The sequence below is a fragment of the Channa argus genome, chromosome 1 (assembly GCF_033026475.1).
Source record: "Channa argus isolate prfri chromosome 1, Channa argus male v1.0, whole genome shotgun sequence".
Lineage (NCBI taxonomy): Eukaryota > Metazoa > Chordata > Actinopteri > Anabantiformes > Channidae > Channa > Channa argus.
The window spans coordinates 35,297,739-35,323,240 of NC_090197.1; the positions used below are offsets into that span (position 1 = coordinate 35,297,739).

At 42.2% G+C, this 25,502-nt stretch overlaps 1 protein-coding gene across 4 annotated transcripts; it reads left to right on the forward strand.

Annotated features, from left to right (window-relative positions):
* Nucleotides 1-3,796: 3,796 nt before the first annotated feature.
* On the forward strand, nt 3,797-11,832 carry zbtb18 (zinc finger and BTB domain containing 18). Of its 4 annotated transcripts, XM_067515878.1 has the most exons (3): nt 3,797-4,181; nt 6,314-6,458; nt 9,276-11,832. In XM_067515878.1, exons 2-3 carry the CDS (start codon nt 6,443-6,445, stop codon nt 10,988-10,990), a joined length of 1,731 nt encoding a protein of 576 aa, XP_067371979.1. In that variant the 5' UTR covers nt 3,797-4,181; nt 6,314-6,442; the 3' UTR covers nt 10,991-11,832. The 4 variants fall into 4 exon arrangements, with proteins under 4 accessions (XP_067371979.1, XP_067371987.1, XP_067371963.1 ...); XM_067515886.1 differs by lacking the exon at nt 6,314-6,458 and having other exon boundaries at nt 3,798-4,181; XM_067515862.1 differs by lacking the exons at nt 3,797-4,181; nt 6,314-6,458 and adding an exon at nt 7,560-7,929.
* Nucleotides 11,833-25,502: the final 13,670 nt, after the last annotated feature.

The following is a 25,502-nucleotide window of genomic DNA, read 5'->3' on the forward strand; positions in this document are numbered from 1 at the left end:
CCTATATGCTTTTGTGGAATTAAAAAAAAGCTGAATATTAGTTTTTTTACACGTGCGAAATAGAGGTAGGCACCACACGGTTTTCTTCTTTCATTTGCTCATTCATAATATTTGACAAAATTTCTCATGTCACTGCCTCTTAATGTCATGCCCTTTGGCAACATGTTTTTTTTTTTACTATTATGCAAACAAAGCTTAATTGAAGTGAACTGAATAGTGAGAGAATTTCTAGTGAAAAAAATGGGATGTACAGCGACATCCAGAGGTGGAAAGTAGAAGCAGATCAGCTCCGCTCGGTACAAAGCTGAATTTACGCCTTTACAAAACGCGTACTGTATATGTTTGCTGCTCATACTGAAAATAGGCTGACATTATCAATGACAAGGTGTCAAGATCTGATTGATTCCTTTAATTTTTTCTCACGTTTAAGTAATATAAACCTCAACTTGCGTTTTGCAGCTTTACTTTGCATGTTGGTCTTTCTGTTATTTGCTGTTATTTACTTATATGCACACACATAGGCTAAACATATGTATCAGAGAGGAGAACAGAAATTAGAAATTTGCACAGTGAATCTCTGTCAGTCTTCATACATTTCATTGCATTTAAGGTGATGCATGGTATGCATCTTTCTCATTACAGCAGAGCTGCACAATGGAGCACCTGACAATAAAAGTTACTCTCCTACACATGAGATTGTCACACACAAGGAACTTATTATTCAGTTACAGTAACTCTACAATTACAAATCCTTTATTTATTGCTCAAATTGGCTAATGCTTTTTAAAGTCTGTCCTTAAATCCAATTTTCTGTTCTGCTGAACTGTTTCTGCCTCTGGGCCTAATTGTATTTTTTGTGCATTAACAAGGGGCTCATTGTAATGTGCTGGTAATGTGAATCCCCAAATTGATAGACACATAACAGGGTCATCATTCATTTGCATTTTAACAAGTCCTTCAGCTATGACACCGGATCGTGTGAATTCATTACCATACAGGGCTGCAGTTCATCCAGCCATCTATTAGTAACGCCAATTAGTTTACTGGGACAGGTTTAGGGGATGCAAATAGGCCCACAGACTCACTCAGGCAGCCAGAGCTGCCCAAACTTTTTCGTGTCAAGGCTCCTATGACAGACGTTCAATAAAGGGTTTTGTCCCAGTGACCCATATCGCAGAAGATTTTACAAATTTTTTAACATGATTGTACAGACTGAACCCTATTATCACTTTTAACCATTATAAGCGAGTTATTTCCTCCCCTGAATGTTCAGATTTATTTGTGGATCATGTGTTCCTGTGAACACTTTAAATCCCTTGAGTGTCCTGTGTTCACCTTGGTCTGAAAACCTGAATGCCCCTTTTCTAAAAATGATGAAACAAGTTATGGATTTGTCTGCACAGGGAGAGATGCTCCTGTTGATGTTGCTTTGCGTCCTAGATTTGCTGTTTTCTTCCCCTATCGTGGTTGCCATGCAGAGAAATTACAACCTAAATGTCTTCTGCTCTGCAGCACTTGACACTGCAAAAGACGTTCTTCAAAAAATACTGCAGGTTTAAAAATTAATCACAGACACCTTCACATCAGGCCGTAAATAAACTGCAGGGTTTCATGTTGAAAAGCACTGCAGTGACATCATTTGAAGTGTTGAAACTCTGAGGGTGAGGGATCAGACCAGTCCAGTGTGAACACATGCAACAATCTGTTTATTGTAAACTCCAGCTTACAGGTTAAACAGGCCTTCCCACAGGCTTGGTTTTACTTCACTAAGGAACAGCAAGTCATAGGTCTTCTATAAAAGTGTGTCATGCATCATTCATGAGTCTGTTGGGGGGAGATACTGGGACTTGAAACCCTGTCAGCCAGCACAGGACCCTCTATAGGCCATTTTGCATAGACGGACACTGCCCAGCCTGCCTGCGCTATAAGATGATGGTGGCAAATAATCTGATAGCACATCACAACCTCAAGACATATTTTTATAAAATGTACAAAGGGAAGGACTGGCTGAAATTCCTCACTTGTAACAGCTGCCCTCGTGATACCTGCACAACAGGAAATGTCTGCCCCAGTTATGAATCACATTATTTCACTAGAACTGTTGATTTCATATGACTACTATTCATTGCTATTTAGGGGTAGGATTTGTGATTTTATAAATTGTTATTTGTACATTTTTCAATAATAAATGTAAGTGCGTAAACTCCTTAATTTATTATCTAAGAAAATTACCAAAAACATTGATTGTAGCATTTTCATTGTCTCTGACTTATTGGTCTAACAAAAATAAGTTAGATGGAGACATAAGACCCCTAGGCCATTAGCAAGACACATATAGTATACCTGTAGTTAGTATATTAGTAATTGTATGAGGATTTTTTTTTTTTTTTACCTCTGGAAAAACCACTGTCAGTGCCACTGTGCTATGTCGTACTTTACCAGCAGGAAATAATTAATAATAATTAAAATAATTAAAAGCTAGACTAGTATGCAGGTTTTTCATATCATCAACATGTTGTGACAGTTCCTAGACATGAAAAGACTTTGTCATATCACAGTGTAGACTATGTAGCTACATTATTGCAGGGCTGTGGGCACCTCAACCATGGCAATCATAGTGGAAGGACGAGTTTAAATAAAAACTGGTAGAAATTGTTTGTCAAAAAAATCAGATGTGAATCAAACTGCGATTTTCAAGTTGTGTTGGAAAACCGTACCAACAAAGGGTGGAAACGTGACTCAATTTTTGTTCCACCATCTCAAGAATGAACAATATAAGAAAGAGATCATGGTGGATGTTAGAACAATTATGCCAGGGGTCCTTATTATAAGAAAAGAAGTAAATGCTGTGTAAATGCTGAAACAAATTCATGGAGTCAGTGGCACTTGGTCAAAGATGGATTTGTAAGAAAACAGGTCCCCGGTCAGAGACAGGTGAAAGGCCCCTCTCTCCTCCTGTAAAAATTTTACTGTTCCTTGTAACAAGTGTAATGTAAAAAGGTACAAATAAAAGTTTAGTAATAATGTTACAGTTACCACCCTTCAAAAACAACTCCTTACAACTTCACTTTTGTTGTCAACATGGCAAAGATTGATTTGGAAACATTCATTATTTGTTGTTGTCACCCTTGCACACATCATAACAGCACGATAAGCAGTGAGCTGGAGTGAAGGAAAAAAGTGCCTTTAACAGCTGGAAATTCGAATTTGGCATCATTTTGTCTCTTCTTTAACTCTTTGCAATTAACTCTTTGACTCAGACACAAAATGTTGTGGCCAAGGGCTCCACTGACCTCTTGGTATCCCATCCATGCGCTCAGTCAAAGACACCCTGAATCAAACTGGTAAATGATAAAAAGGACTCACATACAAGATAGATTTCACCCATATTGTATTTTTTACCCTACTGTGTATAGTCTTGGATCATAGATGGGCTTTTTTTATCAGTGTTTATGATTTCAAGCCTTTCAAACGATTTTAGGCTTACTATTTTTAAATAGTCCTTATTCATGCAAATCTAAATGTAGTCATTCAGCAGAGTGAGGTACTACCACCTTGTCATGTACTCTCATGCTAACAAAACAACAGGGTTCCTTCCTGACAAGGTGCAGCACCTGCTCACATCAGCTCCGCCCCGACACTCCCACCTCCTCTCCGCTTTGACTACAGTACCCAGGCCGCACTGCGCACCGCTCGCTCGCTCTCTCTCCGCTGCGCCAGTCCGCCTCACTGACTCGAAGAACCAGTTGGTTTGGCCCAGCTTCTTCTTTCGTGCCTTCTCACCGTGTGTGTGTGTGTGTGTGTGTGTGTGTGTGTGTGTGTGTGTGTGTGCGCTGCTGTTGTTGTTGCCTGGTGTCAACCTACGCCGACGAGAGAGGAAGACAGATCCCTCCCTCTCCTCTGTTAGAGGGCCGCTTCCAATTTGCCTTCACTTTCCTCCTCGCCGGCACCATTGGTTTCCGTGCCGTGCCAGTCAACTCGCCTCCTTTCCCAGCCCGAGTTGATCAGCAACAGCTCGGAAACATCTGGCCGCCGCAGAGTGCTAGACTCCCCGTCCCTCCGCCTGCTCGCCACGGCAGCCTGTTATGGAAATTAGTCCAAAGTCAATCTAGTTTGGTCTCCGAAGGGAAAAACCGGGGATTTGAAGGAGGAAGCGGGGAAGACGTTGGACCTCGTTGTCTGTAAGTACTGGCTTTAATACCGGAGTCCGATTAAAGGAGGCTCAGGAGGGAGAGAGGGTGGGTTACGGAGGGGAAAAAGTAGCTAAACCTTCCTTAGCATGTCTGTGTTGTCTCCACGCACTAATAGTTGCTATGTTAGCTCCCCATCCGCGGTGTTTTAGCAGCTGTTGTCATAGCACCGGGGCCTTCGTAACAACTGTAAATAGCTCATTATTGGAGCCTCTTCGCTTTACTTTTGTTAGCCGCGGTCGGGCTATAGCTAGCTGCTTGGGTCACTGTATCGGTGTGTGTCTCTGTGTGTGTTTCTCTGTGTTTTCTGGTTAGAAATGAATCGCACTCGTATTCGGTCCGTCTCGCAGCCTATCAGCTGTAACATTACTTTGACTTTTTTTTTGTGCTATTGTCGCCGCCGGACCGCGCGTAGAAACCGTCACCGTCGCGGTTGACGTTTCGGGCAGCTTCAAGTGAAGTTGAGGCGCATATTTGCCTAATTTGTAACAACCGCACACTGTTGGCTTCTGCGAGTGCAAGTGTCGATCACTTCGCTGCCACGGTAATAAAAGGTGTCTTAAGGAAAACAGAAATTGAGATAGTGAATCAGCGATCCCAGTAATCAAACGTGCAAACTGAAACTCCAGCGGTGAAGTTAATTAAAGTTTCACTCCCATAATTTCATGTTTCCGACTCTGTAAGCTAGTTCGACATTTACAATTTTATGAAATATTGCAGAAATCGTAGCAAAGCAATTGTTTGCACCTTTAAGTCATTTTAACTCAACTTTAAGGAAAACTTTACTTAGCTTATAAAATCCAGAAATTATGTATACGCTCACGTGTTGCTCATACAGATTAAAAATAGCTTTATTACAAAGAGTTACTCTAATTATGCAATAATGGGCTATCATAAAAAGCTTAGAAGTTGAAACAACTCAGCTGTATTTTGTTGTATGTTATCACATCTGGAACCTAATATTTTCATACCGGAAAACGTGTGCTTTATTAGTCTCTTTAAGAGAGGCGCACGCAAAATTAATATTGCAAATAAAACTATTTGTGTTCCTGTTCTCCTCCATAGTAATACTTTTACTAAAACGAAAGCGAAATAACGCTGATCTAAGAAGTTTCTCCCCGCTTATTAAATGCTTGTAGCTTTTGTTTGGATTTGCACTTGTTTCTTTCTTTATGACTTGTTCCCATTGTTTCCTCATTTCATTTTTGTTCCTGTCAGTTGTCTGAAGGGTCCGAGCGGGGGTCGGGGTGGGGTGGGGTGGGGGCATGCAATGCTAGAACGATGTATGAATGAGTGAGCGAATGAATGAGTGAGTGAATACAAGGCGAGGCAGCGTTGAACCGTAAAAAAGTGGAAAACAATATCAGCTGCGTGCGTCTGTCAGTTGCAAATGTGCTGTGTTGGCCTTTGTGTATGGTTCCTGGAAGGAGACCCAGAGAAAGACAGAGGAGTGTTTGAGAAATGTTACAACACTGAAAGTTTTACATAGAACCTCTGCGTATATTTTGTAAACTTTCCCCTTCCTTGATAGTTTTGCTAGAAGTAGGTGGTTGTGGTTTCTTTGCTGTCTCCCTAGAAAAACAAATCAGCATCCCACTGCATTTAGTAGACCCGTGTTTTTGTTTTGTTTTCTCAGACAGAACGAGAGAAAAGGGGGAAAAAGAGAGACAAAGTTGTGTGGTGTTGGTAAAATGAAAGAAGAGTCTGGTGGCAGGAGTGTAGAGGAGGCAGCATATGGCTGTAGAAAGAGCACAGCTGGAGGTAGCATCTCCATCTGAGGATGATGTCAGAGCAGCTGACAGGCTGCCATCCACCCCACCTCCTCCTCCTCCATCCCTTCACCCCTCCCCAGTCCTTTATTGTGAGTCTCAGCGGCAGCCTGAGAGAGTTAGTGTTGTTTGTGTGTGTATGTGCACACTGTGTATGTATGTGTGTGTGTTTGTGGCTGCCGATCAGCGCCAGTTAAGAGGAGGAGGAGGAGGAGGGAGGTGGTATCTCGTTCCCCCTCCAACATCTCCTCCACTTTGCATCTGTCCCTCGCAGTTTGAACAGCGTGGTTTTTTTTTTTTTTTGCCTGCCTCCCTCTTCTTCTTCTCTCTTCTTCTACCCACTCATTGATTCAGAGTGAGCGAGCAAGGAAGAGAAACAGCAAGAAAGAGAGAGAGAGAGAAAAAGAGAGAGAGAGAGATACAGCCATTCCCAGCCCAGCCAGAGAGCCCAGATATTCTGCTACAGTGGAGTTAATCAAGTTGATGCATACTGCTGCAGGTATCGTTTTGTGTATATGTGTATACTAGTGTGTGTGTGTTCAATGCAGTGAATAGAGTAGGAGAGTCCGGGGTAGTGGAGTAGTTATTTTGTTGCTGGGATCTCCGTTGTGTCAAACCAGTGTGAGCGCTGTGTGAAACTGCTGGTGTGTGCTTCAGTAGTAAACTCGTGTTGGTGCTGCCTGTCTGAGGGGTAATTTCTGTCTGGGAAAACACTTGTGATTTTAGTTTGTAGTCTGAGTCTAAAGCTCAGTTTTAGTTTTGCATTTAGTTTCCTGGTTGTGTTGTTAGGGATTTTGTTGGGACAATAATTAACTGAAAGCAAAGTTACAACGGAGAGAAGTGTTTTTCCAGCCGAGATGAGTTATCATTATAATTCGAGTAGAATCTTCATTAAAATTATTTTTTTGGCTGAGATATTAATTAAATGAAGGAATGTAGTAATTCTGTAATTAGTTTAATTTGAGCAACCAAAGAGTTAGTTATTGCAATAAAAAAGCAAGACTTTAAACAAAAATCAAAATGAGCATTTATTTATTCCTAATAATTTAACTTGTTCCTTTTTTCTTCCAGTTAAACAAAAAATTCTTTGAAAGCATGTGCGGTCTGCTTTACCCACTTTTTCTCCTCCTGTCGGCTGGAGTAGAGGAGACTAATTTAGAAGTTGCAGATTTGAGCTGCCTGAATTGGCTAGACAGCTGTAATCGCACTCCCTCCTAGTCTTAATCTCTTTATCTGGCTAGCAGCTGCCATATGGCCCCCGTCAGCTGGATCAGATGTGGGTAAGCCTCCCTCCCCGGCCATCCCAGCCTCTCCCTCACCCTCTCCCTCCCTGCCACTCTGTCTCTCTCTCTGACCACTGCCTGAGCTGGCTGGCCGGGCCGGGTGACGGGCTGCTGCCCTCCTGAGCGTTCACCGACAACTCCCTCCTCACTGCCGCCACCGCCGTCTTTATTTTTAGCCATCTTTAAGGATTAGGATTGATGCTGTGACGAGCAGGGCACTTACAGTGATTGTATTGTAAATCTTCTCTTCTGCTTCTGGGAGGTGGTGGTGGGCGGAGGAATGGGGGGTTGAGGAAGAGGGCAGTTTCTACTATGGGGTGGATATACTTGTTTTTCTTGCAAGATTCATATGGGAAGGAGTGTTTGAGTGACGGATGGTGTGTGTGCAAGGAGGAGGTGGCAGAGGGGTTTGGATGGACAGAGGGGGGTGGGGAGAGGTGGTACACCCTTGTACACCCTGGTAAGCCCCCTCATTAAAAGCAGTTTGAACGAGCTGGAGGGCAAGAGCGCACACACACACATACACACAGACAGACACATACACATCACACAGACACACACAGTCTCACACACTGATATTCTTGGTTTAGCTTCATTCAAATGAGGTGATTTAACTGCTTTGGTTAACACAGCGCAGAGCGGGACCAATGTATTTTCTCAGGCAGGACAAATTTACTTGGTTAACAGGTGGGACTTTGTGATTTTACAGATGTCATTCTTGTTATTGTTTTCTGTTGTCTGATATTTTGCCTAATTAGGTGTTAATTTATTTTATCAAGTACATGAATTCTGTCTTTATAGAAGAACGTCTCATGAGCATTGCTGCAACTTCTTTCCCCCCACTTGTCTAATCGTGCACCTAAAGCTGGTGCTCACGGGTTGAACAAGGGACAAGCTGTTTAGTTTTCAACAGTACATTTTCAATTGGCCAGTTTTCCTGCTTGACTTAGCCTGTGGAGGTGGTTGGTAGGTAGGCTGCTACCAAGTATGTGTGTTGTGTACATGAGGACAGCGTGTGCAGCTGAAAGCTGGTTACCTAAAAGGGCTGTGCCAGGCCAGGCCAAAGTGGGTTAATAAAAATAACCAGCGTAGGAGCAGCGACAATCCAGGAGTGCAGGCAGAGGAGTTAGACAGATACAGAGAAAGAGAACGGAGAGACAGAGTAGAAGAATCTGTTGGTGGTGGTGTACATGAGACGAAGGCTTTCTCTTGGTACTGAATTAGTGACTTTTCATTTATTAGCGTTACTAATTGTAATTATTTTCATTGTTTCCTATTTTTCCACCTTGTATTAAATTCATTTTAAATAGCGTAAAAAATCAGGGAAAACAAACAGTTGGCGCTGCTGTAGGAAGGAAAGTGTGCATGAATTTGCAGTTACTTGGACAGTGTTTTGAATTGAAGCAGAAATATGTTGGTTTATGTATTATTACCTAGTTTATAGAAAAGCTATAAACAAATTTTAAATATACGTGGTATGTTTTTGTTGCGTTTTATGCGTTATTTTAATTTACTAGTTAGAAATTTTCTTTTTGTACTTCCATCTTTTTAATTATACTGACCACCTACCCCTGATTATTTCACTTGTTCCTTTTCGCTGTGATTTGTTTTCAGCATTGCATACCTTATGTGTTTCTGGAATTTGTCTCTTATCTTTAATGTTTCTGTCCTTCTTTTATTACTATTTTGTTCACAGAAACTGTTGTTAATACAAAAGCTTTAGCGAACATAAAACAATATTGAATTGTACCCCAGACACAAATTTCATTTAGAAATTAAATTATTTGTAGTCTTCATCTTATTAGTATCTCTTTTTGTTTTCTTAATGTAAATAGTTTTTTTTATGTTTTAAATTTATAATCCTTTTTCTATGTCTAACTTTGCCAAAGCAAATATTTTTGACAATTAAATGTTATGTTGTTTTATTGAAACATTTTAAACTCCTTAACAACACCCACATAAAGTGTAATCTGAAGTCTGATATTATCAGTGTTTTTAATTTGGAGATGGCCTGTTTCTCTGTGTGACTGCAGGTTATGAGGACGGCAGGATGGAGTTTCCAGACCACAGCAGACATTTACTCCAGTGTCTGAGCGAGCAGCGGCACCAGGGATTCCTATGTGACTCTACAGTGCTGGTGGGTGATGCCCAGTTTCGTGCCCACCGTGCTGTGTTGGCATCCTGCAGCATGTACTTTCACCTCTTCTACAAGGACCAGCTGGACAAGAGAGATGTGGTGCACCTCAACAGTGACATTGTCACAGCGCCAGCCTTTTCCCTGCTCCTGGAGTTCATGTATGAGGGCAAGCTGCAGTTCCAGGACCTTCCCGTAGAGGATGTGCTGGCAGCGGCCAGTTACTTGCACATGTATGACATTGTCAAAGTGTGTAAGAAACGTTTGAAGCAAAAGGCCACGGCAGAAGCAGACAGCACGCGCAGAGAGGATGATGGTGGGTCCAGCTGCTCTGATAAGGCCGACAGTCTATCAGAGGGGTCCACCGGCCGGCCGGCCACTGCTGACCTGCTGCACAGCGATGAAGAAGAGGAGGGGAAGGCCGAGGGAGGACCACTGTGGCTAAGGCTGCCTTCGGCAGACAGATCAGGGACACCAGCCATGGCCACCACAAGCCCAGGGCATGGCGAGGCAGAGGCGCAAGGTGGAGAAGGGCTAAGGGAAGGAGGGAAGCTGCTCTCCCCGGCCGGCAGTCCCACCAGCTCTACTGGATCACTGTCTCAGAGATCCCACCGCTCTGTGAGCTCTCGTGGTGGGCAGAGGGGCAGGAGGGTATCAAATGATGCAGCTGACTGTGTCCTGGACCTGTCAGTCAAGCCAATTGCTGGTAACAACCACAGTAACCACCACCAGTCCTACTTCAGTGGGGCAGCTACACCAGACAGCCTCCAAAGCCCATTGGCTGTGAGGGTGAAAGTGGAGAGGGGTGTGGCTTCAGATGAGGAAGAGGACCTTGGAGGCGGGGACTATGACATGGAGCACAGCGGGATCACCAAGGTGACAGTTCCCAGTGCCAACGGGGGCCTGGCGCACCACGGGGTCGGAGGTCCTCTTTCGGCCCAGAGGCGGCTCGGCCTGGAAGCCCACCTGTCTGCTCTGCGAGAGGCCTCTCTGGCCTCAGAGCTGGAGCGGGAAGAGAAACCTCCTGCCACGGCAGACGACGAGGACATACTAGGGGCTGACAACGAGCGTGCCCAGGCCGAGGTGGCCAGCATGGATAGCTCCCTGCTGCCCTATGTCTCTAATATGCTGTCAGCTCAACACACCCAGATCTTCATGTGCCCGCTGTGTAACAAGGTTTTTCCCTCCCCGCACATCCTTCAGCTTCACCTTAGCTCCCACTTTAGGGAGCAGGAGGGTATCCGCTCCAAGCCTGCCGGAGATGTCAATGTGCCCACCTGCACCATCTGCAGCAAGACCTTCTCCTGCATGTATACGCTGAAGCGCCACGAGCGGACACACTCCGGTGAGAAACCCTACACCTGCACCACCTGCGGCAAGAGCTTCCAGTACTCACACAACCTCAGCCGACACGCAGTGGTGCACACGCGTGAGAAGCCACACGCTTGCAAGTGGTGTGAGCGGCGCTTCACACAGTCGGGGGACCTCTACCGACATATCCGCAAGTTCCATTGCGAACTGGTCAACTCGCTGTCAGTGAAGAGTGAACCTCTGGCTCTGCCCAATGTCAGGGATTGGGCGATAGAGGACAGCTCCCAGGAACTGTGGAAGTAAAAACAGACTGCTGGGTTTGACAAACGGAAAAATATGGAGAGTGAAAGAAGGGCAGAGAGGCATGGGGAAGTGAAAGGGAGGCGGTAAAGTTTGATATTCGGGGTTTAAGTGAGTCATGTTCTTATGTGTCGCAAAATCTCATTGAATTGCACTTTAATAGCACATGAAAATGTTACTACTGAGTTCTTTTTTTTCTTGCTGTTTGGGGTCATTTTATTGTTTTCTCTGAACTCTTTATTTTTATTTGGCATAAGTTCTGTTTGGTGGTTTTCTTTGTCTTAGAACATGGGTCCCGGCAAGAATGTCTCGCCTTTTTGAAGAGTTTTTACTCTCCGTTTCATCTCAGACACAGCACTCCGACACTGACCAACGTGATTGGTCCCATTTCCACAGACAGCAACACCACTGCAAGAGTTCAGGTCGAACACACTGAACTAAAAAAGCATTACAATACACTAAACGGGTACTGTGATCACAATGAGTCGACACCACCACACACAGTTTGAAGAGGTGTGCGTGTGTGTGTGGTGTGTGCGACACTGCACTACTCTGGCAAAAATTTCACCTGACGTGTGCGAGTGTGTATGCGTGTGTTTTGTGTGTATTAATTTTATTTCCTACTGGCATAGCGGTGTCGTCGGCGAAGCGCTCCCCGCTCCTCTTGTTAAGCTCTTTGCTGTTGTGTGTTCACGGGAAAGCTGACTGACAGACAAACTGATGGCACTCATGCAATGCACAGCCTCCTTTTTTTCACTTCCAATCAATTTGAAGTATTTTCTAAAATGAAAAGACCTTTACAAATTATTATAATAATTAATATTATTATTGTTATTAATAGATTTTTTTTCTTAAATCTAGCTGGCAGTCTTTAAAACATCTCTTGTTGAAAAGGTATTTAATTTAAGGTTGTTGTATATTGTTCTGCTATAGTTTAAAACTTTAATCATCAATTTTTTTAAATTAATGATCATTATTATTATTATTATTATTATTATTATTATTATTATTTTGTTACCTTTTTTTGTAATGGGACCTGCTGTTGTTGCATGACGTCCAAACTTGTATATTTTGAAATAAAAATGTGAATTTGCTGTATTACTGTACACGTTGTAATTGATCAAATATTTGACAATGGGCTTTCCTTTTCTTTTCTTTGTGAATACTACTCCAGGGTGCGGTCTGTTGAAAAAATGAATATTATTCTCACAACTATGGGGGGAAAAATGCATGAAATTTAGATTTTGTCTTAAACCTTTAAGTTGTGGTTTTTGCATCGGGGAGAAATGTTTGAACATTACACACTTTGACAGTGAAAAGTTAGATTTTTTTGTTTTATTTCTACTTGTCGTAGGTCTGTCGCTGGGCTCCTAGAAGAAAGTTACCGAATGTGTTTTCGCCGGTTGTTGAAGCGATATGATGAAGCATTTTAAGCCTGTGTCTATATGCACTGATCTCTGCTGCATGCATGTCTGCGTGGGTGTGTGTGTGTGTGTGTGTGAGCGTGTGACTTGGTTATTACCGGTCAATTTAACCTACTGAAGATCTACATCCACCAAGCACTTCCTCCTCCTGCTCCTCCTCAGGCGTTAAATTTCTCCACTGCTGTATGTTTGTTTTCCATCTCTCATGACTCCATCCTCTCCAGTCCTAGATGCGGTCAAGCCATTTCTTGATTATTTCTGCTCATTGGGCACTTATTTCAGGTCTGCTGAGTGCAGTTTTGTGGCTCTGACTTGGCTAAAGTGTCACGGATACACAGACAGAGAAAGAAAGGAGGAGAGAGGCTGAAATAGAGCTGTCCTGCTGAAAGTTGAAGGGTCAGATATCTTTGTCGCACTGTTGCGTCATGTTGAGCCGAGCTGTGCCAAGCTGAGCGGGGTCATGCTGATTCAGTACATTTACCCCCCCCAGTCTCAGTGCAGTGCATATCACATTAGATGCAGCAGCGTGAATATGATAAGACATTTGTATGTGTGTGATTTCCACTTAAAACACAGCCCATACTTTGAGACAGATGGGAGACAATTGGCATGCCTGAATGCACCTTTTTAAGCTAAAAGACATAAAATCTGATTTTCGCTGAAAAGATGCCTTTATTAAAAAAACATTTCTGACACTATGGAAGTATTTGATACTGTAGAGCATTTAGAAATAGTTGTTTAAAATTGTATAAATTCTTGGAATTTATTGAATTTATCTGATGTCTTATTATATTTTGATCACATGATTGGAAACTTTTTTTTGTATGTGAATGTCGTGTTTGGGTTGGGTGCTGCATCAGTTTAATACTGTTTAATCATATTTTTAAATATTGTATCTCTACAAATGCTTGGCTATGATTTTTAAAAGAATAGTCAAATGAGATACAACAGATACTTACTTAAAAGCGAACGCTCCACATTTTCCCTCACTCGTGTGTGTGTGTGTGTGTGTGTGTGTGTGTGTGTGTGTGTGCATTCCCCCATTAATGTGCTTGTGTTGGGTGGGGTGGTCGTATGTGCCGCCCTGTCATCTGTTGGCACCTACACGCTTTGCCAATGCAACAGTGTGGGTGACATTACGGCAGTTTGCACCGCATCATCTCATTTTTATTTTTGTCAAACGTATTTCTTCACTGGCAGTGTTTCTGCATATGGGCTCACTCCATCCTGCTGTTGTTTTCATCATTACTGCTGTTTTATTTTTTGTTTTTTTTTGGGTTGTTCTGTTCCTCTGGTTGTACTTGACCGCCTTAAACTGCTGTAGTCCTGCTGTTTATTTTTATATATATATATATATATATATATATATATATATATATATATATATATATATATATATATATATATATATATATATATATATTATTTTTTTTTTAATTTTTTTTTTAAGTGTGGGGTGGAGTTGTGTGAATGATGTCAACTGCTCACGCCGCTGTGAAGTAATCACCCTGATGTGACATCTCCATCTTTTGCTGTGCTTACTTGAAAACAAAGGGGGGAGCTTTTTTTTTTAAGCAAGGTATAAAATTAAAATAGACAGTTTATGGGAAGTCAAAATGAGGTTCTGGGGGGTGGGGTGGGATGGGGGGTTAGTGAAATGACTGAATCTGTTTTTAAAAAGGACAATCATTGTCTTGGGAAAAACAAGCAGATTTTGATTGAGATATATTTGCTCCTTCTTGAGATTAAAACAATTCTTTGTGTTTCTTTTACGTTCCTTTTTCAGATCTAGTCATTTTTAGCTTTGACAATCATAGTTTTTTTTTTTTTTTTTGGTTTGTTTTTCTCAAAGGGAGTAAATTCTAATTGTGTTTAGTTTTGTAATTTTTTGGTGTGCTGTTGTTGACATTTTTAAATTGTGTGCAAACTGCAATAAATTATAAGAATCTTCAAATTCAACTTATGTGTGAAGTTTTGTCTTTCATGGATAATTTACATTGCGTGCAAATTGTCCTGCAGTAAATCTGCTCTTCTGCTCACATATCACTGGAAACCTTTAAAAGCACCTTACTCTATATGAACAAATCAGAAACTTGGTGTCATTAGTCATGTAAATGCAATGCTCACATGCACACAGAGGTTGCAGAAGGGCCAGTGCAGGAGAACTTGGCATCCTGTTCCCAAGTGACTTGTAATGTGGGTGGAAATTGTGTGTGTCTGTGTGTGAGATCTGTACAGCAACCGACACAGCACGACTGCCTGAACAGTTGCAGAGAGTGTGTCTTCTTAGTGTTTATTTGCGTGCTTGCACATCTCCTAATACTGTATATCTGCTGCAGTGGCTGAGGTGTAGGCTGCATTTGGGAAGGAAATGTGCAACAGCTTGTTGAGATATAACCCCCTGACACACACACACACACACCTTCCAAAGCTCCTCAAGTAGTTTTCCAGTAAAGAAATCAGCTTTAGCTAATGTCTTGCTGCTCAGTAAACCTGCTCGTACAGATGCATTAAAAGCCCCTGCACTCAGAGGCCAAGGAGCAGTGTTCTTTAGTCCACAGATGGTCTCTTCAGTAAGCCCCCAACATACACTCAAGCGATTAGATCAAGTCTAATCTTTGTGACATTGTCCGTTGTCTGAATAATGACTAATATTGGGTTAAGAAACTTGTGTTGTTGTCCGGTTCAGCCAAGTTTAAATATTTCTCCAAATAATTGAAACCTGAAACAGTACATGCATTTTATTGAGTGAGGTTGATGTTAAACCTAAAGTTGGGCCATTATTTCAGATACATCAAACATTTTTAAAGTTTTAGGAGATGTTGACTTCTATAAGTAAAATATTATGTTATGTTATGTTATGTTATAAGTCAGTGTTTTTGAGGTAGCTGCACTCAGCACTGCTTCCAGTCATCATTTCAGATGCACAGCAGACGTTATGATAACTGCTGTAGAAAACCCAGCAACCCTATCCTTTAGTTACGTGCTGCTTGGTGATCATTAATTGCAATCTGCAGTGTTGTAAGTGAACATCTGCTTGTAGACAAGTGCTCTCTCTCTCTCTCTCTCTCTCTCTCTCTCTCTCTCTCTCTCTCTCTCTCTCTCTCTCTCTCTCTCTCTCTCTCTCTCTCTCTCTCTCTCTCTCTCTCTCTCTCTCTCTCTCTGTGAGAAGGCCGTGCGAGGTTTGCTGTGAATGTAGGTCATTAATTTGTTTCTGTCCTTTGTTTACTTAAGGAAGGGGGACAAAGGGGCAGCTGCAGAACCATTTGGCTGTGCCCAAGGCGGGCCAGATCAACATGTTGGGAGGCTGAGACCAGCTTGGGCTCCTGTCTGGGGCCTGGGCCCCTGCACTCTGCTGCTTCGCGTGAGGGAGCGGCCTCTGCCAAGCTGCCAGTGAGGGCTGCTGAACTTGGGGGGGGGGGGAAGAGTTGTCATGTGGACTTGAAGCATCCTGATGTTTGACTGTTGTGTCTTATTTTTAAACCAGTCTCCAGCTCATCTCTCTCTGAACTGACATCTGCAGGTTTTGGCTGGGAAAACAATCTCCAGAACTTTGCTGCAGCCTTCAAAATCATTTCAAGACAGATGTTTTCATCTAAAAACAAAAGAGTCTACCAGACAGATATGATTCTAACTTCTTGCAAGTTTGTGTATCATTTCAAAAAAAAGAATTGCTGTTCTTATGCTGCATCAGATACCTGTTTGCTTTTTTTTACTGCACATAAAAAACTAAGCAGGTTAAACGTACAGCAAGAACAAGGCTTCATCACAAAGGCCACAACAAACAGGACCCAAGCTTTTAGCCTTGACAAGACGGCTACTTCACAAAGCAGTGCTAATAGCATTCATTCAAAGCTTGCATCGTTCTAATCCGGGAGAAAAGCCTTCTGTATCCTTTTCATGTTTTAGACTTGTTGATTCTCTGTGAAAAAGGAAGCACTCCCAGGCCAGGTCTACCCACGGAAGAATTGACAGGGAGAGAGAGAGCGAAAAGCAGTGTGTGTTTGTGTGTGTGTGTGTGTGTGTGCAAGTGATCGAGGATTGTCTGCATATTTAAAAGAGCCCCTTTGTCAAGCACTCAGCACAGCAGGACAGAAGGCAAGCAACAAGCGGCCCGCCTGCAAGCAGACAATACAGTGGCACTACACTGGCTGAAGGGAGGGGGAGTTGGGAAAATCGGGGGACACAGTGTCCCAGCAAGCCATCCATCCATCCAGCCACCCACTGCACCCTCCTCCCCCTTCCAGCAAACAAAAGGCGACGCAACTCGAACTTGAATATCTGTGTGTGTCTGTGAGAGGGGGGCCCCAAATACTTCTTACCCCAAACCCCCACCTCTCCAACCCCCCGCACACCCCTTTACATACACACACACACACACACACACGTATATATATTTATACATAAGAAAAACCCAGATTAGAGAATCATTCAGCAATTTACACACTTGCATGGACACACAGCTGTGCTTGCACACACACACCGGAAGAGCACAGGTTTGTATAACCTGCCATCTAGACACACACACACACATGTACACACGCACTCATACACAAACACAAAGGCCTCCAGCTGGTCTGTCTTTAGGGCTGGGCTGCGATGGGATTAAACAGTACTTGTGCTTTGTGTAATTCTTGTATGGAAGGAGAGCAGCTATGAACTCTTGCCTTAAGAGAGAGAAGAAAAAAGAGAGAAAGACGGGGAAAGACATAAACCTTTTAGGATTCAACTAAAGATGTGTCTAAGACGAAAAAAAGTCAGAATAATTGGATTTAAGGTAAAAGCAACAAAGAAGCTGTTCTGAAAGAAATAAAACCTCAATACTTCTGCCATCCTCTCCCAGCTGTGTGCGTGTCTGCCAGATAAGGGGCATTATCAGGGCGTGTCAGGTGGGTGTTGTTGGAAACTGCTGGCACTGAGACACGTGCACGACTCAGCACTTTATCATCTCCATAGTGACCTGATGGGTTCACGCAGGGAGGGGGTCTTTTAGTGACACAAACTTAACCTGCCGGGCCGCTGCTGTTGTTTGCTGTGTATATGTTAAAGGCGTTATTGTATGCGTGTGCATGTGTGTGCCGGACATCTGCTGCACCTGCCCACTGAGCTGCACACACACTTACGCACACACACAAAAAAACAAGCGAGCAGCAGTCAGCCAGCTGTGGTGTTGCGGGAAAATCAAATTCCCTCTCCCAGTCATGTCTTTCTCCTGCTGAAACACAGTGGAGACATGATGAAAGATGCACACACACACACACACACACACACACACACACACACACACACACTGTAAATTCTGGGTAATAGTTCAGATCCCTGTAGCTGCATGCTATATCTTACTATTGGTAGTGTAACAAATCAGAAAAGTCACAGACAGAGTTGATGTGTCACAGCGCTGTCAGTCAATACATTTTCAAATCAGTACAAACAACGAGCAGTATGTGTCTCAAATCCAAAGTCAGTTTATAATAACCATTATCTTCAAGTTTATGATTTAAAAGTTTGTGGTGACCGATTTAGAGAAGTTTCTCAGCAACATGTACAGCAACTTTTCAGATATGTGGTGACAATAGCAAGAACAGACTTATCTCATCTCAAAAAGAATGTCTGGGGAACACATTTATTTCATCATAAACAACATAACACACTCGTCCAAGCATTCACAAATGTTAGGAAACGAAAACAGATTTCAGTCTGTGATTTAAAGTGTAATTTATTTCTGTGATCAAATACCAGTAAAGGTACTTAGTGATTACATCTGGCACTTACAGTAAATGTTTCTGTAAAAACAAGCAGCTGAGGAACAAATTGGCATTTAAGAGGAAAGTGCTTTTGAAAACAATGAGAGGCAAAAGTGAAGTGTAGGGAAAATGGTGTTAACCATACTGATAGTGTGAAGAGCCAATATGTCAATTATAGTACAATGTGTTTCACTGTTGTTGCCCATCTCAGTCTCATTTCTTCCACAGTACCAGTAGGAACCAGTGAGTGTTTTATTAATATCTGAATAATACTGTACGACAAAATAATGCAAATCGCAGGCAGCTTAATAAAGTGTTACACAAAACAACAAACAAACAGCGATTCAATTAAAAATCTGAAAAGGTGTCAGGCATAACATTGAATCACGGCACATGAAAACAATAACACGCCTCTGGAGCCACAACTGAGGAACGTGTTCTGCAGAGTGACATGGTCTAACGTGCTACAATACCACATCAGAAGGTACAGTATGTGTGAGCAGGTAAGATGCAGGTTTTCTTTGAATGTAAACGTGGTATTTAAAAAGCAGGGCTGTGCACATCGTACAGGAGCCACTTTATTAGATACATCTGTACATAGTAATGCAATCCAATACTTTTACCATTTTCTAATTTCTTAGTTTTTAATTTGAAACTGTCAAAAAAGGGGATTATTCCACTAGGTGTTTATTATCGAGGTCATACTGAGTGGCGGAGTCGTACTGGAGTCCATTATATTAGGTGGTTCTAATGTTTTGGCCACCCTATTCAAAATGAATGAGGGCACTGTAGCATGTGTTTGGTGCATACTGGACTAAGGTGGGTACTGTATGTAATGCTGCTGCATATGAATAGGGAACTCTGTCTCTTGCAAATTATAGAAATGTGATATTTAGGACCAAAATGCATATGTAAACTCAAACTTTACAAACTATTGCTGGTACATTTGTTGAATACATGTTGACTAGAGGTGAACAGCTTGTGCATTTTCATTTTCAGGGTGCAGATTGAAGTTTATTTATTTATTTTTTTTACCTTGGCCTGTTGATGAGGAAACCGATTGCAGGAGCAGGATATAAATTTATGCATCAATATGTTGAAATATGTCCGTTGCACCATTTATTTGTGTATTTATCATACAGTCTATGTTTTCTTGACACAAGGAAAGACATCAGAAACGCTCTTGACAGCAGAGAGCATTAGAGGAGTTAACTAGCGCACATGCATGTATGTATGTATGTGTGCAGTCGGTGTGTGTGTTAGTGTGTGTTCTCTCACCCTGTGATGCCAACCTCTCCGCTCCCTCCCAGCTCTGGCCAGGCACGACCCATCTGTCACATACCTCCTTCCATCCCTTCTTCCACCCCACCCCCCATCCGCCGCGCTCTGTCCATCCCTCCCTCTGCGTTATCCATCCTTCTACTCCATCCCTTCTGTTTCTCTATCTGCCTCCATCTCTCCATCTCTGCCTGCATCTGCCACCCTCTTCCTTCCTCCGTTTACCTGTAAACCACGTTTCTCCTGTTAAGAAGTTCCCTGTCGGTGTTCGCCCACCTCCCTTTCACATCTCTCAGTTTTTATTGTCTAGATAAGCTTTTGTGCGTCTGAACAGGCTTGAATGAATCAAAACAAAAACATGTGGCCACTCCAGCTTGTGGAATAATAATAATAGTAATCATCAAAAGATAACACGATCCAGCCCCAGAGCTTTTTTCCATTGTAGCCTCAGCTTCTTGAGGCCAACATGGGACCCTGCAGGCTCATGTAGAGCCCTAAGGCCCAGTGTCACTGCTCCATGCTGAACCAAACTGATCCAATCTGGGCTAGAGAGACAGGGGTCCTGCCTAGGGAACTGGCACTGTCTGTGTGTATGTGTGTGTGTGTGTGTGTGAGTAGTGTAGCATCAGGGGTGTAGCCTGGGGTGTACTGGCATGGCTGTGCGTTGGATTATTGAAGGCAGCTTGGGACCATCTGTATGGTGGTAGAGAAGGAGAAGAGAAGCCGGCAAGGAGAGGAGAAATAGACCAAAGAGTGAAAGTGGGTTGTTAAAAGAGATGATTCACTTTCTTTGGTTTTTCTTTAAGATTTTTCTGTCGCTTTCTGTGTAAACAAATGCAACAGAACAGAGTTTAAACACCATGATTACACTGTGTGCTGTCAAGTCCGCTCTGTCAGTGTGGGACAAAGGTTCTCAAACAAGGGACCAGGACCCATCAATGTGGTAAGAGGATGTACATGAGAAGAAAACATAGTTCTGCTGCTCTGTACTACATGTTTTTTTTCTGTCATTTATGTTTCTATTGGTTTTTTATTGAATGCATTGCCATTAGGTTTGTGGTGCCTGGAAAATGATGTCTTTCCCAAATTAATTTGTCCGCCACAAGAGTAAATAAAATGTATTGATCCATTAACTTTTCATCAGGATGCTAGTAAAGCTATCTTTTTACAATAGTTTTAAAACAGCTTTTTGTGCTTATAGGTTCAGTATCAATGCACGTGGTGAATTGTCACTAAAGATTTGTATAAGGTTTTTCCATTGGAAGGAAATGTCAGAAGTAACTCAAGGAATTATGTTGTTGATGTCTGTCTAACTTCAGTTTGTATGAGAATTTATCGGAAATAAACATTTGAGCACACTACATTAGGTGTACTTTTCTAAAAGTGATATCAAATAGTTTAAAATACACGAGGACTATTGGGGCTCAGAAACAAATTTACCGATTTATGGCAACTGGGATGAATGACTTTTTGTAAATGTTTTTCTTTTCACAGGTGACCTAGTTCCCTCTTCCTAAAAGCTGAAGCTGAAATGTTCAAGTCACAGGTTGCAGTGATAGTGATAGTCTGCAGAAACTACTTAATCTGTGCAGGGCTTCAAATGTTTCCCTCTACACACCAAGTGAGAGGTGGGTGCAGCCTGGACAGCATCTGTAGCATCATAATTTAGGCTTGTGACAGCGGACGAGACTTGAGTCTGTACGCTGATGGTGGCAGTGTGGAGCCAGCAGGTGATGGATGGAAACTTTCAGTTATGTCTCCTTTGACATCCTGGAGGTTTTGGCAAAATGTGAGAAATGGATGGAAAAGCAGAAAGGTGGGGGAAATGTTGTTTTTTTTAAATAACACTGACAAAGAAACATGATCTTTACCCAGTCCTCTCGTAAGGCCAGGATAAGTGTGTCTGATCGATGCATTGCTATAACCCTGGACCCTTTTCTGTGAATAACTTTGCAAATGGTAGGGCTGCTTGAAAAGCTTTTACTGTATATCTAAAAAAATCCCATTGCTGTACCTTCTCCATCAATTTTAGATCATATAAAACAGAAAAGGACCAAGTTTAGTTGTGTAGCTCATCCAAGGGAAGCCCTTTGGATGAATAAACATGTAGCTCAACATTAAAGACACTTACGTGTGTGTGTGTGTGTGTGTGTGTGTGTGTGCGTGTGTGCAGATACTGTAGTAGATCTTTCAGAAGGTCTTCTAAAGCAGGCAGACAGGCTGGCAAGCAGCTGTGACTGAAACTCCTTTTCTTACACACACAGAGACTCACACAAACCTAGGGGCTCACACACACACACACACACACACACACACACACACACACACACACACACACACACACACAAACACAAGCTGTTTTGCTTAACGACTGAACGACTGGGCTGCTCCGGAGCACATCTGCACTCTGCATTATCATTAGCTCTCTCTCGCATCCCCAGGATCGCTGACAAAGTGAACAATACCGACAATCACCCCCATCAGCTGCGGCCATATGGGCGCCATCCATAGCTGTAGCCCTCCCTGGCTGGCTGGCTGGCTGGTTCGTTTGCTGGGTGGAGGAGGAGGTGAAGGGGTAGGGTTGGTGGTGTTTGGGGTAGAGGAGTGGGAGGCATGGCAGAAATTGTACCAGCATCTGTTTGGCACTCACTTGCTCACTTGGCCATTTTTGAAGATGAGTCGATCGCACAGGCGACGAAGAAAGTTTCTTTCTGGTGTCATCGCAACAATCCTGACGTGGGTGTGTGTCATCTATTCTCTAATTGTCTTCCTTTTCTACCCATCTCATTTATTACTTCTCCTTTAGCTGCCTCCCTCCATGATTCACCTTCCCTCCCCTGGACAGTTAAATATATTGCCAGGTACGCTGCTGTCGGCTGCGTCTTGTAATTGCCACCACCTTAATCCTCCATCCTAATGGGCTTGGGGGGAAGGGAAGGAGAAATGCGTATGTGTGTGTGTGTATGTGTTTGTGGTGGGGGAGTCGGCCCAGATGGCACAACAAGGTGCGCTCCACCACTCTTCTGCTAGATCCCCAAATCTCTCCCTTCCTGTGGCCCTCTCTCTTTCTCTCTGTCTTCTCTCCTCCTTGTCTTTCCTCCCTCCTGGACTTTGAACCCAGCTGGCGGAGGTGTTTTTTCTGGGATCAGCAGCAGAATCCTTCACTGCTGTTCTAATTATCTTTCAACTCCAAACCCCAACTGTATATCATTCTTTTATATCCACATTGCTCTGTAACTTCGTTCTCTCTCTTTGCATTTCTTCTTCTCTCCGTCTGATGGATCATAAGCAGAAGCTTCAGTTGCTCCTTGGAGATTTTTGAGAAACACGACACTTCACAGCACGTGTCACCTTGAGATTAGTGTCTGTTGATGCATGGTCCTGGTCTGTAGGTGTTTCTGCGGCTGTTTCTGTGGAAATACCACAATGCTGACAACAGGTGTAACAATTAATTGATTCCGCTTTTCCTTTTCCACTTCCTGCACCTCTGCTGAGGAGTTGCTTCAAACCTTGGAGGAATTATCTGGAAAAACTTGCAGCAAACTAAAGAATCAGAGGGATTATAAATTCACTTTGGCTGGGTGCAGAAAGCCAAGTGTTTTTTTTTTTTTTTTTGCACTCCTTCTAATGTATAATATGGCAGATAGCTCCAGGAAGTTATATATCATTTAACACTTATTTAATCAATGTTAAATAATCATACAAACATTAATGAACATTTCGCTTTAACTGGGAAAGCGAAGGATCGTTTGAATCAGTAAATACCAAAGATCACAAACTCTGAATATGATAACAACTTAAAAAAACACTTCACACTGTCTAATATTAACTCCCCTTTTAGTTTTGTTTTGGATTCCATTAACTCCTGTGGGAATCGTCTGGGTCTTTATCTCCTAAATGCTCCACTATGTTCACCAGTGAGTCATTATCTGAGTCTGTATGTTGTTTAGTGTTGGGATGTTGGTGTACAGTGGGATTATCACTGAGCTATTTTACTGAAAACAGCTTCGTCCTCCAGTTGCTGCTGCTGTTAGACGCGCTGTTGAGTGAGTTGAGAATGAAGCAAAACAGAAAAGACTAAGACCTAACCCTAACCCTAAGTGCCAAGAAACAACAACATCAGATCCCGATTATCGCTATTGTGTCACCTCATTTCCAGAGGTGGTACAATTATGAAGTATTTTTATAATTCATTACTCTTACTTTTTACTCCACTATAATTCATTGGTATGTATTTAACTTTTTACTCCCTACACACCACACTACTATTTTCCGGTTATACTTTGTAGATGTAGAGCCTAATACAAAAATAATAATTAACTAATAAATGATGTTGCTATAGTTAGAAAGGAACCACCTGTCAATAAATAAAGTGGTTAAAAAACAGCTCTACTTTTCCAGATGCTGTTTTTGTTGTTCTCCAATAGAGTTTTTGTCACTTATTTATCAGATTTTTTACAAATTACTCCAATATTACTCCTCATATGTATCAACCCTTGAGAGTTTGTTTGTGTGGAGTTCACAATAAATATCATTGCCTTTTAAAAAGCTTCATTTTACTAGAATACCTTTGCTTTTTATTGCTACTAACCAAAGGGTCAATTTCTAAATACAAGAAATCCAATAAATTATGAATTTTAAGTAAATACTGAGATATCCAAGGTCTTCCCTGAAAGAGACGGTGTCCAGATGGGAGGTTGTGTTGTTCTAAAACCTCTACTTTTCAGCATTGATGGTGTCTTTCCAGATGTGTAAGCTGCCCACACCGTAGGTGCTAATGCACCCCCATACCATCAGAGATGCTTTGGCTTTGGAACTTTCTGCTGATAACAAGGTGGATGGGCCCTCTCATGTTTAGTCTGCAGGACACAGAATCCATGGTTTTCAAAAGAATTTTACATTTTGATTCATCTGACCACAGAACAATTTTCCATTTTGCCTCAGACTATTTTCAATTAGCTTTGGCCCTCAGAACATGGAGGCGTTTCTGGATTTTGTTCACATGTGGTTTCTTCTTTGCATGATACATGCCTGTTTTTAAAAGCACTGCTGCCTGAAGGCACGAAGATCACGCACATGCAGTAAAAATTTTCGGAAATTGTTCCACAATTCTTAGAAGCAGTTTGTCGCTGATTGGTGACCCTCTGCCCATCCTTACCTTCGAGAAGCTCTGCCTCTCTGAAATGCTTCTTTTATACCATGTTACTATGTTTTAGTCATGGTACTGACCTGTTGCCAATTAACCTAATTCCAGCCTTTTGTTGCCCCTGTTCTAAATTTTTTGAGCTGTGTTGCTGCCATCAAATTTAAAAAGCAGTTTCAACATCTGATATGTCTGTCCTATTGGGAATAAAATATGGGTTGATGAGATTTGCAAATCATTGCAAATCATTGTTTTTATTTACGTTTTACGTGTTTTTATTTTATTTTGCTTTTTTTTTTTTACTTTTTTGGAATTGTGGTTGTACATTTAACAGTATGTACCTTGTACTTGAGTAAATAATGTGAAGTGGTACTGCTATTAATAGTGGAGTACTTTGTAGTGGAAGACTTGCACCTTTATTTGACTATTGAGCTTAGGTACTTCTGTTCTCCTCTGAAAATACTGATTAATTCAGCTTTAAAAAGTCTATAAACTCACGATAATTGACTTCAGGAAATGCTCATGTTGATTTGGGATCCCAGAATGTTCACGTTAGAGATTTGTGGTTTGTACAGGTGACATTTCTCAGAGGTGCCATAAATTCCCAATTCTCTTAACATCCATTTGCTCTCAGCTGTCAACCCCTGGTGTTTTTCCAGTTGCCACATGAGTTTTACCATTGGGGCCACATTTGGTTTCCTTTCTGTGGGTTAGCTGTTTGTCTGCTTACAGGCTTTTATTCTGGTAAGACAAGAACAAGACAAACCAGCTCTCAACCTCTGCCTGCACAGGTGTGTGTATACATAGAAGGGGAGGAACACTCAGGTGTGCATATACAGACAGACAAAATGCTTGCATGTGTGTGAGCGTAAGGTTGTGAGCGAACCCCATCTTTCTTTATCCCCACACCCACCCGAACAGAAGAA